General features: G+C 40.2%; 1 protein-coding gene across 1 annotated transcript in view; it reads left to right on the forward strand.

Moving 5' to 3' along the window:
- The first annotated feature begins 597 nt into the window (after positions 1 to 597).
- The window catches only part of LOC110070260 (cytosolic phospholipase A2 gamma), a 31,798-nt gene continuing 15,436 nt past the window's right edge, over positions 598 to 16,959 (forward strand). The window contains exons 1-11 of the mRNA XM_073003603.2: positions 598 to 647; positions 1,269 to 1,312; positions 2,285 to 2,396; positions 3,737 to 3,879; positions 4,978 to 5,176; positions 7,990 to 8,107; positions 10,156 to 10,296; positions 12,406 to 12,447; positions 13,412 to 13,447; positions 15,994 to 16,122; positions 16,515 to 16,640. Coding sequence (XP_072859704.2) covers positions 645 to 647; positions 1,269 to 1,312; positions 2,285 to 2,396; positions 3,737 to 3,879; positions 4,978 to 5,176; positions 7,990 to 8,107; positions 10,156 to 10,296; positions 12,406 to 12,447; positions 13,412 to 13,447; positions 15,994 to 16,122; positions 16,515 to 16,640 — 1,093 coding nt within the window. The 5' untranslated portion in view covers positions 598 to 644. The remainder of the gene's footprint in view (positions 648 to 1,268; positions 1,313 to 2,284; positions 2,397 to 3,736; positions 3,880 to 4,977; positions 5,177 to 7,989; positions 8,108 to 10,155; positions 10,297 to 12,405; positions 12,448 to 13,411; positions 13,448 to 15,993; positions 16,123 to 16,514; positions 16,641 to 16,959) is intronic.

The raw sequence follows: 16,959 nt of genomic DNA on the forward strand, positions 1-16,959 counted from the left end.
AGACAGAGATCTAACTCCTGTCGTCTGAAGATGTCCTCTGAAGATGCCAGCCACAGAGACTGGTGAAACGTTAGGAAGAAAAACAGCGAAACAGCCCTAAAAAACCTGTGAGTAGAGCCATCCCGTGTGTCCTTGGACAAGCTGTACAGTCCCAGGGTGCCCCCAGAAGAAAGGAATAGTAAAGCACTTCTGAGTATTCTCTATCATTTTTTTTTGGACTTATATACCACCCCATAGCACTACTAGCACTCTCCGGGCGGTTTACAATTTAATTATGCAGGCTACACATTGACCCCCCCCCCCCCAGCGAGCTGGGTACTCATTTTACCGACCTCGGAAGGATAGAAGGCTGAGTCAACCCTGAGCCAGCTACCCGGGATTTGAACCCCAGGTCGTGAGCACAGTTTTAGCTGCAGTACAGCGTTTTAACCACTGCGCCACGAGGCTCATCATCATCACCATTTAACTGGGATTTTTTTTCTTAAATTGTGTAAGCCTTCCATCCTAAAGGGAACGCTTTAATGGTTCTTAAATTGTGTGAACCTTCTGTCATGAAGAAAAGTGTTCAAAGAGGCTCACTAGAACTGTTCTGTGTTGCAGAAATATCTGAAAACTTAAGGTTATTCAAGAGAAGAAGAAGAAAAATGGTAAGAAATCTGTTGCAGTTGCAGGACTGTTCCTCTCATATGCTGAGATTAATCCGTTTTGTTTTTTGCTACTTCAAAAACTGAAATTATTTTTCTCTCTCTCTCTCTCTCTCTCTGTGTGTGTGTGCGTGTGTGTGTGTGTGCGTGCGTGCGTGTGTGAGAGAGACCGTAAAACATATAGCAAAGAAGACAGCCATGAAATTTATTGGATAGTTTGCACTGTGAGTTAATTGTATGTAGTATCTGAAATCCTGTTCTGAAGCCTTGCATCGACAGTAGAGATGATTTGAGCAGCAGCATCAAACAATTGCTGCTTAATGGCAAATTGTTACTGATTAAATTTTGAGATGCACTTTACTGGCACACAAAGAAGTTATGTGTGCCCCAAAAATGCCAAAGGAAGTCTTCAATCAGTGACAATTTGCCACTGCTGCTGATACCATCCCCATTATGCATGCAGGATCATGCAACAGGATTTCAGCCACTTAAGTTTTTGTGACATGATTCCCACTCCACTGGACTTACTACAACAGTACAAGTTTGCACTGAAAGTTAGTGATGTGTGAGCAACATGTTAGAAAGTGACATAATTCTTTTTCTCATTCATGTTTCTTTAAACAGGACAACAGGATTGCTAACGGAGAAGCTTTGGATCTTAATAAAAGGTAAGATGCATAATACAAATGCATTGCATACCATCAGTTTGATTCACAAATGTATGGTAATGTATGATAAAATGGGCACAATTTGCAGTCATACGTTTGTATGTATCTGAGGCCAGAATGTGTTCCAAAGAAGAAGAAAAAAAGATGTGTGACAATATACACCCATTTGAAAAATGCATAAAAAGCAGTGTGTGTATTTTAAATTTCACTGAAAAAATGCTTCATTCCATCATGAAATGTGTACAAAAATACATTTGAAAAAATATGTATACAAATATACTGCTTTTTTGGTGGAGGGGAGCTTGGGGAGAACCAGGATAGAGCAGATTCGGACGTGGAAAAAGAAAAAGAACCTCAAGGATCTAGGTTGTTTCAGTCATGTTGGAGGTGTGTGGATTGGGCTTCATCCATATCAGCTTGCTATATCAAGGTGCCACTCCTATGTATACTCAACTTTAAATAAGTTGCACTGAAATCAATAGGACTTAATTCTGAGTAAATGTTCCCACTATTATTTGGTGAAAGACTAGGCATTTAGTCTGGTCATGTCTGACTCTAGGATGCGATGCTCATCCCCGTTTCCAAGCCATAGAGCCAGAGTTTGTCCGAAGGCAGTTTCCATGGTCACGTGACCAGCACGACTAGAAACAGAACACCGTTACCTTACCACCAAGTGGTACCTATTTATCTACTTGCATTTTTACATGCTTTCGAACTGCTAGATTGGCAGGAGCTGGGACAAGCGACAGGAGCTCACTCCGTCGCATGGATTCAATCTTATGACTGCTGGTCTTCTGACCCTGCAGCACAGACTTCTGCGGTTTAACCCACAGTGCCACCACATCCCCGGTGAAAGACTACAGGTCAATGATAGTCCTTCTTTTTGCAAATGATCCTAGGTACAATCCTGACAGAGATGATGAAGACCCATTTCTGATAATGTTGACCATTCTTCTCTTGTTTTTAAACCAGGGATATAATCCGGATTTCCAGAGATATATCTGACAAAGAAAAGGCAATCATTCGTACAAGACAAATCAAAGTGCATAGTTGTCTGCAGAAGCTTGGGGCCAATTTTCCTATGGTAAATGTCCATGATCTGCATTTAATATCTCACTGGATTTGGTGGTCTGACGCAGTGTCATTGATAATGACAAAAATCCATAGCAGTGATTGTGGGATAGGAAGGAGGATGTTGTTGGCTGTGTTGCTAAGATTCTTATAGTTGTCAATGCAGGGGGAAAGGGGAGGTGGGAAATGGCCTGAAAAACAAGCAAACCATAGGCTTAGTGAAGTGATATTGCAGGAAAAGGTTGAAGAATGAAAAGGCAGGAAAACTGGGAGGCAGAATAGATAAACTGACCAACTGCAGACCTTCCGAGCATCCATATTGTAACCTTCTGCAGAACTTTGAGTCTCATCATAAGTCTGAGGGGATGACTATAATGCATGGCCCTTGTAGTACAACATTCAGGAGCGAGGCTGTGATGTTCACAGCAATCTTCTATCTTTATAAAACAGTGCTGGAAAATGCCCATAGTTAATTAACACTTAAATCTGAAAAAAAGAGAAAGAAATGTGTGTGTGTGTGTTTCCAGTTGTTATTGGACATAGCTTCTATCATCCTCCCTCCTTGGCTTTGCTGGCTAGCACTGATAGGATGCCACAAGTTGCAAATCTTTTATTCAGAAAGTCCTGGTCTTCTCATTGAAGTTAAACAAACAAACAAACCAAGGAATGATCTAAAATCTAAATACAGATATTCAGTGGATTTAGTTCTAAACTGAGTTACAATAAGCTTTTATTTTCAGGGATTAGTCATATCTCTAAGGTTATGATTCCATTTTCACTTTTACTTCAGTGGGATCCAGTGATAATTACAACTGGGACGAGCCACAAAATATGTATTTTAGCATGTATTTGGTTCTATTGCTAATTTATTTAGCAGATTACCTATTTCTGAGGATATAAAAATGTTCAAGTAAAGTTTTACTGCAGTCACTATAACAATTGGTTCACGAGTGCTATTCAAACATTTAGCATCTTTTCAAAGCAAGATAATGCTACCTTTTGCCATAGAATTCATCTAATGCACTGGCCCAAATCCTGTTGTTTATTTACACCAGAGGAAAAACAATGGCATAACTAACAGCAGTAAATTGCTGCTAGTTAACGAGTCCCTGATTGGATTTTTAGTCACATGACAAGCCACTGGACTGGCACAATGCAGACTCCAAGCAAACAATCAATTAGCAGCAATTTGCCACTGCATGCTATGCCACTCCCTTTCCACCAAATGCAGCAGCATTTTGGCTGTAAAATGTTTATATGTCTACTGCAGAACAGAATGTTAGAAAGTTATTAGCTATGACCTATGAAAAGGTTTTTTAAAAATACAGTTTCTTCCTTCCTGCCCTCCTACAGAGCAATGTTCCCAATATTGCAGTCTTAGGATCAGGTGGAAGTCTAAGGGCCATGATTGCACTTCAAGGAGTTCTGGGAGAACTTCAGAAACAGGGCTTGTTGGATGCTGTCATGTATCTCTGTGGAGTGTCAGGCTCTACATGGTAAGTAGACATCACCTATGACTTTGGAGAAGTGCCATTGGCCATTGAAAATGTATCACTACCTGATTGTGAGGCTAATAATTTAATAAGAATGTAATCATGAGCAATAATGATTTTCAGAGAAAACTTTAGTCACTACTATATTTATGAGTACAGAGCTGAAGCTAATTTGTCTGAACACTGAATCCAACCAGATCTATTCATGGCAATTTATATTGTATTCAAACCAAATTCTTTGTGGATTGGGAGCTTTGAACTCACCAAAATCCAATCCAGGCAGGAGCCCAGCTAGCTTTTCCCCACCTCCTCAGGCAGCCAACCACTCTGCTGAGGAGGCAGAACGGGGAGTCTCTCTCCACAGCCAATGAGTGGTTGGCTGCCTGGGAGAAAGCTTGCTGGGCTTTATTAGTACATTATTAGTCTGGAGCGATGCTGCCAAAGAAGGACCCTGGCAGCATGTGAAGCCTGGTAAGTGGACCAGCCAATCTGCGGTGGAGAGATATAGAACTCAACACCTCCTGTGGTGCTGTGTTTCATGCTTCGTATGAAGCCGTACAGTGCACAAAGCGCCCATCTCTAGAAAGGACATTTATGAAGCAGCTTTATTGGGGTTTCGTTTTGTGTTTTATACAGCTTCTTTTCTCTTTTCTTCATACTTCCTCTGCCCAACCTTTAATCTTCTCATTTTATATTTTTATTTTTATTCTAATCCCTGCTCTGTTCTCAAAATGCAGCTCAAAGGAGACCCAGTAAAAATATTGTATGTTTTCAACAGTGTTCAGAATGGGTATGTATTTGCGGTCTGAGTTTATACAGTAACTTAACATTGTTATGCTATCTTGGCAATGGAGGACATCAGCAAGTGAGACTTTTCAGTCAAAAAAGATTGGAATTTTATATGCTGAATGAATGTAAGCACATGGCTTACATCTGTTCAACCAATAATCATGCAGGTACAGATCAAGTGATTTTGTACAAGTATTTACAAAGATTGATTCCTTAAATGACACTAAGTCGGTTTTGCATTTTGAAAATCTATACCAGTCCTCATTTGACCTTCAAGTCTTACTCCTGAGCCATGTTGTTTTGTTTTTCAAGGTGCATGTCGTATATCTATGAACATGAGGAATGGACAGAACATCTTCCCGTGTTAGAAGAAAAGTTGTGCAACAAGCTTGTAAGCACAGCTTGGGATCCTAAGAAAGCAGTGGATGCCCTTGTAGAATCAAGCAAAGATCATACATTCTCCTTGACTGATTTCTGGAGCAGTGTTGTTGTCTATGCAATGTTGCATGAGGTGAGTCTTGAGATCTATTTCAAGATATGGATTTGTTGCTACACAAAATATGGAAACAATGTCAAGATGCGCAAAAAGTGTGATATTTCTCTTAAAAGTCTGATAAACATATACCTCTGTTGTGAATGAGGGTCACAATTCAACCAACAGTACAATGATCTTTACATGTGCCTGGGATGACTTCTTTATCTCCCATGCAGCATCGGCAGCATGGCCACCAGGTTGCATGCCCAAGTGGAAAAGAAATAGAGGGAAATTCTTATAGGATTTCTGACACATGGGCCAAAGTCCTATTGCTTGGCCTAGTAAAGTGCACTCAAGTAGGACCACTGGAGCAGTGGGAGATTTGGTATGTCTGTTGATTAAATTGAGCCAACACTTGCTGTGGCTTTACTAAGTTAAAGTCAATTGCAATTAGAATAGGCCCGTTGAATCGATGGAACTTGTGAAGGAGTTAACACACTAAATCCCCATTGATTCAATGGACCTATTCTAGAGTCATTTACTAGACTAAGCAACAGAATTTCTGCCACTGTGTTGGGAGGACACTGACTGCAGGCAAACCTCAAGGAAGTCTATAATATTCCAAAACTGAAAGGAATATATCCATTACTATAAAAAAGGATACCAAGTTTTAAGACATGCCATGAAAATTTAATTACAAATATGGTTAGTATGTGTTTCTTTTGGCTTTTTTGTGGCAGTGGCGGTGTCTGAGCGCCGGGAGGCTGAGCCTGGCTGAGGTGATCCATCCGGCTGCTTGCCTCGGAGGGCATATTGAGTATAGCACCTTAACCGTGTCATCTTTAAAGATTTTAAATAGTTCCACTGGAATGCCATCACCTCCACTGGACTTGTTGTTAGACATGTTTTCTAAGGCCCACTTGACTTCACTCTCCAGGATGCCTGGCTCAAGGTCAGCAACCACAGTATCTGGGTTTTCTGGGGCATCTAGATCTTTTTGGTATAATTCCTCTGTGTATTCTTGCCACATCTTTTTGATGGTCTTCTGCTTCAGTGAGGTCTCTCCCATTCTTGTCTTTTATCATGTCCATCTTTGCACAAATGTTCCTTTCATATCTCCAATTATCTTGAACAGATTTCTGTTTTTTTCCTTTCTATTATTTTCCTCTATATCTTTGCACTCTTCATTTAAGAAGGCCCTCTTGTCTCTCCTTGCTATTCTTTGGAAGTCTGCATTCCATTTTCTGTAGCTTTCCCTATCTCTCTTACATTTTGTTTCCCTTCTCTTCTCTGCTAGTTGTAAGGCCTCATTGGACAGCCACTTTGCTTTCTTGCATTTCCTTTTCTTTGGGATAGTTTTTGTTTCTGCCTCCTCTACAATGTTATAAGCCTCCAGTCATAGTTCTTCAGGCACTCTTTCCACCAAATCTAGTTACTTAAATCTGTTCTTCACTTTCACTGCGTATTCATAAGGGATTTGGTTTAGATTATACCTTATTAGCCCAGTGGTTTTTCCTACTTTCTTCAGTTTAAGTTTGAATTTTGCTATAAGAAGCTGATCAATCTGATTTTGGTATTGCCCATCTGGTGATGTCCATGTGTACAGTCGCCTCTTGTGTTGTTGGAAAAGAGTGTTTGTGATGACCAGCTTGTTCTCTTGACAAAACTCTATTATCCTTTGGCCTGCTTTGTTTTGAACTCCAAGGCCAAATTTACCTGTTCTTCCTTTTATCTCTTGACTCCTTACTTCAGCATTCCAGTTCCCCATAATGAGAAAAGCATCTTTCTTTGGTGTCAATTCTAGAAGGTGTTGTAAGTCTTCATAGAATTGGTCAATTTTGGCCTCTTCAGCATCAATGGTTGGTGCATAAACTTGGATTACTGTGATGTTGAAAGGTCTGCCTTGGATTCATATTGAAATCATTCTATCATTTTTGAGATTGTATCCCAGTACAGCTTTTCCCACTCTTTTGTTGACTATGAGGGCTACTCCATTTCTTCTATGGATTTCTTGCCCCAAATTGTAGATATGATAATTGTCTAAATTGAATTCACGCATTGCCATCCATTTTAGTTCACTGACGCCCAGGATGTCGATGTTTATTCTTGCCATCTCCTGTTTGATCACATGCAGCTTACCAAGGTTCATAGGTCTTACATTCCAGGCTCCTATGCAGTATTTTTCTTCACAGCATTGGACTTTTCTTTCACTTCCAGGCACATCCACAGCTGAGTGTCCTTTCGGCTTTGGCCTAACCACTTCATTAGCTCTGGAGCTGCTCTGTACTTTTCCTCCTCTCTTCCTTAGTAGCACATTGGACGCCTTCTGACCTGAGGGACTCATCTTCCAGCGTCATATCTTTTAGCCATTTGTTTATGTCCATGGAGTTTTCTTGGCAAAGAGACTGGAGTGGCTTGCCAGTTCCTGCTTCAGGAGGATCGTGTTTAGTCAGAACTTTCCACTATGACCTGTCCGTCTTGGGTATCCCTGCACAGCCTAGCCCATAGCTTCTCTGAATTATTTAAGTCCCTTCGCCAGGAGAAGGCAGTAATCCGTGAAGGGGAAAGTAAACATACCTTTGCCATTTACCATATGCAAATAGTGATAGCTGGGAGGGGTGATGAACATCAATATCATAACAGATGAAAAAGGGATAATTAACCCATTCCTACCCTTTTGTGGTCCTGAGAAATTAGGCCACCTCATTATCTTTGTATTTGTACTTCAAGTAAGTTCTTCGTTACACTCATGCGACTTCCTTGTAAATAGGGGTTTTGGTTTGGTCTTAGGGATAAAAAGTTTGATGTTCTCCTCACAATATACTAATGGGTTCCTTTTTTTTAAACAGCTGGACCATCATTCTTTGTCTGAGCAAAGAAGAGTTTCTATTCAAGGCAAAGTGCCTTACCCCATCTATGCAGCCGTGGATTCAAAGAAGTTAGATGATGATACTAAAACTCGCCCTGGTAAAAACAACACTTAAAAATTTTTCACAGTACTTCATTTTCTTATTAAAATCAATGGGATTTTGAAGAATTTTGTGGCTGAGGCACAGATATATATTTTCAAGACAATTTTGAGAGTTAATGGGTTTGAGAAATCTTCAGCAATATTTCATAGACTTATTTTCTTTGTCCAACACTTCATAGCATTATAGAAATAAAGGGCTGGAAAGAAAGTGAATGTTCATAAAGTTCAACCATCCTTAAGCAGGAAATCCACTGCTAAAGTATCCATGACAGATGGCCACACAATGCTAATCCTTCAACGAAAGAGAGTCTACCATCTTCTGATGATGAAAGTGTCAAATAGATTGCGAGGAAGTTCATACTAATGTTTAAGGGAGTTTCTTTGCTCACAGTTGAAATCCATTGGCTTGGGTCTTACTCTCTGGAGCAGAATAGCTCAACGTTGTTACGTATTTTACATGACAACAACCTTTAAATTTGGACATTTCCTGGAATGGGACAGGAGAGATGTCTCATCCAAAAGTTTAGACAGTCTGTTCTCTCATTCAGTCATGAACAATCAATGCTTTCAAATATGGCTGTGTGTATCTGTAGAGGAGGTCGCTGTGTTAGTCTATGCAAGCATTATAGATAAAAAGAAAAGGGAAAAAAAGAAAGAAAAAAAGGGGTGGCACTTAAATACTATTTTTTAATGTGAGCTTTTGTGGAAAAATCCACTTCATCAGACATAAGAGAAAGAGACTTAATATGGCCAATATTGATATATAGCATCAGAATCTAGATATCAAAATACAGAGATCCTAGTTGGTTGGGTAAGAAGGTCACTGCATGTTTAACATTGTGATTGGAACATCTTTGTTATACAGGTCTTCCTCCGATGCTTGTGCTGTCAAGAGTGTGAGAACCTCTGTCATAAAATAACAGTGGTCAACATGTTAATCAGATTGTCTATCTGCAGTTGTTAATGAACTCCCCCCCCACAAGCTTTGTTTTGTAATCAGTTGCAATAGTGTGTGAATTATCCCTGGCAATAGATGGTCACTAGAGCAGAGCAAATAAGTTTCTAAGGTGGGAAATGTATTTGGAAGAGGCAGTATAGCACAATATTTTTAGTGTTTATATCTAGTGGTGCCCTAAAAAAACCTTGGCTCATTTCATAAATAAATAAATAAATAAATAAATAAATAAATAAATAAATAAATAAATAAATAAATAAATAAACTAATTAATTAATTAATTAATTAATTAATTATATTTTTATCCTGTCCTTCTAGACAGGAGTCTACTCAGGGCGGCTCACAATACATTGTGCACAAAACAGATTTGAAAACCAAAATTAAAATCTACAATAATAATATAATCAAGATGGGAAGATAAACAACAAAAAAACCAAGAAAAGTAAAAATCAGGTACAGGCAGGAGGGAAGGCCTGCCTAAAGAGCCAAGTTTTTAATTGGCTCTTGAAAACAACCAGCGAGGGTGCCAGGCGGATCTCTGGCAGCAAGCCATTCCAAAGTCGAGGGGCCACTGCCGATAAGGCCCGGTTTCTTGTTCTTTCTTTCCAGGCTCTCTCAGCATCAGGCCCCTCAGCCGTCTTTCCTGGCTATAGCAAGCGACTCAAGTAGATCTAAGTGGGAGAAGGCGTTCTGCCAGGTATCAAGGTCTTAAACCATTTAGGGCTTTGTATGTCATCATTAACACTTTGAAGTCAATGTGGAAGTGAATGGGCAGCCAATGCAAAGCCAGCCATATTAAGGCCATTGATGTGTGTGTCTAGCATGTAGATGCATATCTATATCTCCAACCATTATGTGAGAAGTGGCCCAGAAAGAATACCACATTTCAATAAAATCAGGGATGGTCCCTAAAGATAATGGAGAATTGTGGAGTGGAATGTACCTGCTAGGACCACAAGCTAACACTGAGTGAAATTCTGTAAACCTACGTAATAATGCAAAATCGTGATAGAGAAAAAAGTCACTCAGATACAGCAAAAGAAGCCATTTCTACTTTATTTAGCTTCTTCTTCTTTTCTTCCTCCTCAGATATCTGGTTTGAATTTACTCCTGATGAGGCTGGATTCTTTCATTCTGGTGCATTTGTGGATATGAGGTTGTTTGGAAGTATATTCGAGAATGGCAAGCTGAAAACAATGAAGGATGAAAAAAGCATTGCCTATTTGAGAGGTACTACTGGCTGCAGCAAGAGTGGGAAAAGAGAAATATGTATATGATAACAGGATAGATTTTATGGAACCTTATTCAGATGTATGGAGTGTTTAGTTTTCAGCCCATATCAGATTTTTGGTGACACCAATCAACACTAACAACTGTGGAAGCTCAAGACCTGGTTGTTGCCATATGGAAGTATTAATACTGTGAAGCATTATTACTACATAAGGGTTATACTCATGGCTACTACAATTTGGCTGGAATTGGTAATTCTGAAAAAAGGGGGAAATCTCTTGCAAGGAACTGAAAGCAGAACAACAAATCATCTGTGTGCCCTGAGCCATGGTAGCTGACACACAATGGCTGAAATCCTGTTGCTTAGTGCAGTAAGTTGCACTAGAGTTAGGATCATTGAATCAATGAGTCAACTACTCTGTAAGTTCCAGTGATTCAAATGGGCCTCCTGTTGTGATTTATTTAAGCCTAGTAAATTAGAACAAAGGTAAGCCTTGTTTGAATGACGGGAACTTACAGTGGTGTTGACTCACCAAATCCCTACTGATTCAATAGGTCTCTTTTAGTGTGACATACTAAGCAACTAAGCAACAAGATTTAAGTCAATGTCTTTCTAGAGGTCTGGAGCAAAACCTCTTATTATTACACAGTGAGTTAGGTTTTTTGTATAAGGTAAAATTCTGACATCCACATACGTACCTAGAGACAATCCTGCTGAACTCAGTGGGACTTACTTTTCATTAGATAGGCCTAGAATTTTAAGTATCCTAGAAATGCCACTTATGTCTTAAAGATGATAGTGGCTGAAAAATATTAAGCAATAGTACTATTTCATTTATGTTACTCTGTTTTCTCTCAATGTAAGAAAAACGTTTTGAAAAGATCTATCTATTTCTTTTACATCTCTCAACTGTTGAGGTTTAGTAACATCTTTATAATCATGTTTCTGAATATATTTGGCTGAAATCCAGTAGTAAGTTGCAATTAGAGTAGTCCCATTATCACAGTGAGCATTTGTTAAGTCAATACCTATGTAAGTTCTGCTGATTTAATGGGCATACTCTAGTTGTGACTTAACACAGCGGTGCCTCGCTTAACGGGCACTCCGTTTAGTGATGAAACCGCATAGTGATGAACTTTTTGCGATAGCAAAAGCGATTGCTTTGCGATGTTTCCTATGGGTTTTTTTTTGCTTTGCAATGATCGGTTCCCTGTTTCGCTTACCAATCATCGCACAGCGATGATTTTTTAATACCTGATTGGCGGTTCCAAAATGGCCGCCCGCTGTGTTTTCGCACGGATTCCTTGCTTAAGAGGCAGTGAAAATGCCGCCGTATGGAGGATCTTCGCTTTAAGGTCAGTTTTTAGCCCATAGGAATGCATTAAACAGGTTTTAATGGTTTCTATGGGCTTTTTAATATCACTTAGCAGCGATTTTTGCTGCATGGATTAACGTCGCTAAGCGAGGCACCACTGTACTGCATTTTAGCCAAGGAGGGAAAATCATCCATAAATTCCACTCCCATTGTGGAATATCTGGGTGGCTACTGCCCTCTTAAAATTTGACCAAAATCTGCTTTCATTACCTATGAGCATTACTTACCTGTTTGTTTCCAACACAGAAGCAGGTGAAAGCCTAGATCTTCAGCTTTATCTGCATAGAGAGTGGTCTGCAGAGGATATGTTCTTGTTTGCATGTAGCTTCTCCACACAATCCACAACCCTGGAAAGGTGGATCTCCTGCTTCTGTGGAGAGCTTATACACTAACAGCGCCATTCTTTTGCAGACATGTCATTCTCCATGTGGAGAAAGAGGAGACAAAGAAGGGAGGGGCTAGGTGTTCCTCTGGTTCCTTATTAGAGAGAATGGGAGTTTTACTCCTTCACTTTTTGTTCTGATTTCCATAAACAGATTGACTTTCTCTTTTTTAAAAATTAACCTCTTTTAATGCACATGTGAATCCCTAATGTTACGGATTCTGTTCATTCATTTATATATATTTTGAGCCCATAAAAACAAGCTATAACCAAATGGGTACCACCAAAGAAAAGATTTTCCTGCAAATTGTGCTACATTCCTACAGAATTCAGATTCTTCTTTTCTTTCAGGCTTATGGGGAAGTGCCTTTGCAGATTTCAAGGTGATAGAAGGTATCTTACATTTAGTACTTCCACTATTTCCACTAAAAGCTCTAATCAGGTAATAAAATGCAATTAGAAATGCTCATAGACCCTCAACCAGAGGTCTGAGGGTCTATGAGCAAAACTGCTCACAAACACTTTCCTGAAATAAACTGCTCTATTTGGTTGCAGAGAAATCAGGATGATCTTTTCACTGAACTTTCCTTGGAGAGAAGGAAGTTCCCAATTGTTTCTTGGGGGTTAGGGGTTGCACAGGGGTTGAGTGGGTTTGAACATGTTTATGAGTAATATGGTGAGAAAGGGGAGATTACGCATAAATGTATTTTAACTTGCTTTTGAGTCAAATGTAGGTTGCAGAGAAAATGTGAAATGTCTTAGAAATCCTCCCCCGAGTCATTATATCAACGGGGCGGATGGAATTCATGGGTGTTGCTCTGAGTCTTCCAAAGAAACAGTGCATGACAAGTAAATGCAGTGAAACACACTGTGTACAACAACATTTGATAATTTAACAGACCAGTCCTATGTCTATAGAGTCGGGGGTGGGGAGAACACACCCTATTTGAGTTTGAAGAGTTTGACTCCTAATATGTCTATAGTCATGTGCACATGCATCTAGAAATAAGTCGCACTGAACCTATGGTATTTAGTTCTGAGCAAATACACACGTAACAGTTATCATTGTGAGCAGGAGTAAACAGTAAGGAAGAGATTATGAATAGAAGACATCAAGCAAAGGAAACATCCCATTCTGAGTAAGATCACTTGTATACCTACCTTGATACTGTGTACTTTTATTAGTCACTGACAGTTATCTCTGGAGAAGGAGGGTGCATGGCAAGAAGTGACTCAAATGCTTAAAGAATGGGAAGCTCCATATGGGCAAAGCGAAATATGCTATTTTTGTAAGCATTGCTCTTTTAGCTTGGAGAATATTTACCAAATAGGATGTCTGTATCCATCATATTTTCAGATTTCATCAAACAGATTTCTGGAAACCAAGCTACAGGTAAGCCTTCAAAATTCCTTGGTATTCCTGCAGGAATTCCTCCCAAACCACTATTTGTTGTGTTGAGGAGTTTTACAAAGCTCTGTGAACATGTTTGCTTTGGGTAGCAAAGAAAGTAGTTTTCTGTTCTGAGTAAAGGGTAAAAGATAGGAAGGTCAGCCTATGACAAAGTGGCCTTGATTCATATTTGTGTTGGGAAAATATTTGTTTATCAGAACTCTCTAGATAGGCTTCAAGATATGTATGGAACAGAGATATAGGACTGTGAAATAGCGCACCCCTTCTCACTGAGACTATGCCACGGGCATAAGCTAAAAGTAGACTGGGAACTACTGGAAGATCTCCAGGAGATGCACAATAGTTCTGTAAAGAATTGCTACTAACAATAAAGGTCACCAAAAAGCCTAGTTTTAGAAGCAGTAGCCATGTTAATCTGTGCTAACATGTCAGGCAAAACCAAAACATGAATGAAAAATAAAAAGACAAAGCCATTGTGGCACATTAATGATAAACTGCTATATTTTAATGAGAGCTTAAGTGGATATGTCCATGTAAAGAAAGCCTAGGCATTCCCACAAAGAAGCCAAATGGAAAGCAAGGCATAAGTGAACATAATTTTTCACCTTCACAGTCTAGGCATTAGGGATGCTACAGTCACATGCTAAAATCCCCAGTGACAATGTAAGATGTGGACATTAGAGGTGGAATGAATTCTAGCTGAAGATTTTCTTTGCCTGTAACATTTCTAGTGTTGTTTCCGTTGGAGAACTGAAGCATGAACACACACATATAGCAAACCTAGAACAGTTGTCGGATTACTAAGAAACATGCAGACAACCCATCCTGTGCTTCAGATTCTTAAACAGAGGAGGAATCACCCTATTTTGGGGCAATTCACAGTTACATGAATTGCATTATTTCACACACAAAAATGGCCAGATATTTTTGCAAAGCACAAACCCACAAACAAAAAACAAAACAAACCACATTTTCATCATCAGTGAGAGAACTTTGTAGAAAACTGTTAACCGCACTGGTGAGAAAAAGAATGTTCCAGGTCCTTGCACTTACATGAAAGAATAAGAAGAATTGATTTACATCCCTCGTCTAGGGCATTCAGGAATGGATGTCCTATTTTTATGCTAGCCATGTAATTGGGAGGAGAAGCACTACTCTGTTGTCAGGAATAGCATTGCTCAGAGAATTTGGCACATGACCCAAATGGGATAATGGGAAGACTTGATCTACTCTGTAAGTGCAATGTTGGGGCAGTTTTTTAAAGGTTCCATCACTTTTACATATGCAAGGCATTGGACACAATCCACCCCTTTGCTACAGATAATGTTGCCCGAGACAATGCAACTGGTGCATCTGCCCAACCGAGCAAAAATTTGCACCTGTGCAATGGGTCTGGCAATGATTCAGGCAATATGCTTCTGCTATTTTATAAGAGTTGGTGAAACAATATGTCCCTTGTTGGGACATTGCTGTTAGTTGTTCTGAGTTTTTTGGGCTGTTTCGCCGTGTTCTGAAGGTTGTATTTCCTGATGTTTCACCAGTCTCTGTAGCCAGCATCTTCAGAGGACTGGAGTAGGAACTCTGCCCATGCTCTGTTTCTACTCCAGAGTTCCTACTCCAGTCCTGTGAAGATGCCAGCCACAAAGACTGATGAAACATTAGGAAGAACAACCTTCAGAACACAGCCAAAGAGCCCGAAAAACCCACAACAACAATCAGATCCCGGCCGTGAAAGCCTTCGAGAATCCTGTTAGTCTTTGGTATAAGAATGAAGAATTCTAAAACCTTCCAGGGAGGTGGAAGTTATGTTAGACAAATGTCAGATAGTTAATTTCCAATGTTTCTTCTTCTTTTTGTTGAAGAAAAATCCTTATTGACAGGTCAAGTATAGAAATTTCTTCCTGGCTAGAATGTCTTCTAGGGCAGCGGTCCCCAACCTTTTTCGGTCCGTGGACTGGCTGGGAAAGGCGGGGCACCCCCTGCGCTCATGCGCATGCATAAATGAGCGTGCTTGCATACATGTGCACACTTGTGCACATGCATGAACAGTGACACAGTGCTTGCACGGGCACTCGTGTACATGCTTGAATGGCAGCACCGCTGTTTGTGCATGCACATGAGAAAGCGCCCACCCACACAAGCACCGTGTTGCCATTCACACATGCGCACAAGCGAGCACGCAGGCGCAAACAGCCTTTGCAGGGGTGAGTGCATGTGGGGGTGGGGCGGGAGGTCTGTCTTCACAGGCTGGTCGGGCTCAGGCCGGGGACCGTCATCGGGCCGCGGACCGGGGGTTGACGACCTCTGTTCTAGGGTATGACAATGCTATGTCAAGGTTCTTATTCACTGTTATTCTTCAGGAACAAAGCTACTAAGTTGAGAGTGGGAGCACCCAGGCAAATAAAATAAATTATATGTGCTTTCTCCTGTTTCTTAATCTAAATTCTCTTGTTCATTTAAAAAATATGACAGTGTAGCTATAGGGATAATTCTGTAGCTTGTGCTTTTCCTTCCTTCCTTCTTTAAAGATTCTAGATGCCAACATTTGCCCTGTCAAGCTGCTTCATACATAATGCAACTCCTGAAACATGCCATAGAAGAGAAGTCACATGAATACTGTGAGAAACACCTCACAGGGCTGATGGAACTTCTAAAAGGCAAGTAGAAACTGTGAAATGAATGTTTATTTTACTGTTTTTCTTCTGCATTTATTGGGATGATTACATCATCATCATAGGAGGCAGTGATTTCTGTCCTATCTCCCCCTGTTCCATCTATATTGATAAGGCTGAATATAATTGGAGGAGTTCAGGCCTATAACTTAACATACTTATTTCACAGTGCCAGTTGTGTTCAACTGGGACATGTATCCTTAATTCAGGAATCCCCAAATTAACATAGAAATAATGTTTGACAGTGAAACATGAAACCAATTTTCAAAAAAATGACTATTGAAAAGATTATAGTTTGGGGCCACTTCATTTTAATTTGATTGGACCAGATGGATCTGTTTTCCATTGTCCCCACCTCATCTAATATTCTTCAACAGACCAAGATGTCAACAATACCTACAACCTTTGCAATTACCTGAAGGACAAATATGGTACTGTGGAGAAATCTGAAACAGTGACACATGTTTTGACAATGGCTGAGACTTTCTACTGGGAATTTGCAGGCAAGTATGACACATGGTCTGCAAGCTTTAGAAAACACACAGGCTCCCACACTGAGCAACCCTGTTCATGTCAGCTGAAAAGTTAAGTTCCAGTATGCCCTGGCATAGCTCAGTCAGTTCGAATGCTTGGTTAGAGCCAAGAGCCAGGATCTCATGGGGCATGCTAGGAGAGAGGTTCATTGAAATCACCCAAAATGTATGTGGCTGATGAAGTTAAGAGTCCGGCCACCAATGTGGCCTTGGACATGCTGCCTGGTTGCAGAGTGCCACCAGAAAGAGGGACGGGTAAACCACTTCTGAGAACTAAGCCCTGGGAGGG

The sequence above is a fragment of the Pogona vitticeps genome, chromosome 6, assembly GCF_051106095.1.
Source record: "Pogona vitticeps strain Pit_001003342236 chromosome 6, PviZW2.1, whole genome shotgun sequence".
Lineage (NCBI taxonomy): Eukaryota > Metazoa > Chordata > Lepidosauria > Squamata > Agamidae > Pogona > Pogona vitticeps.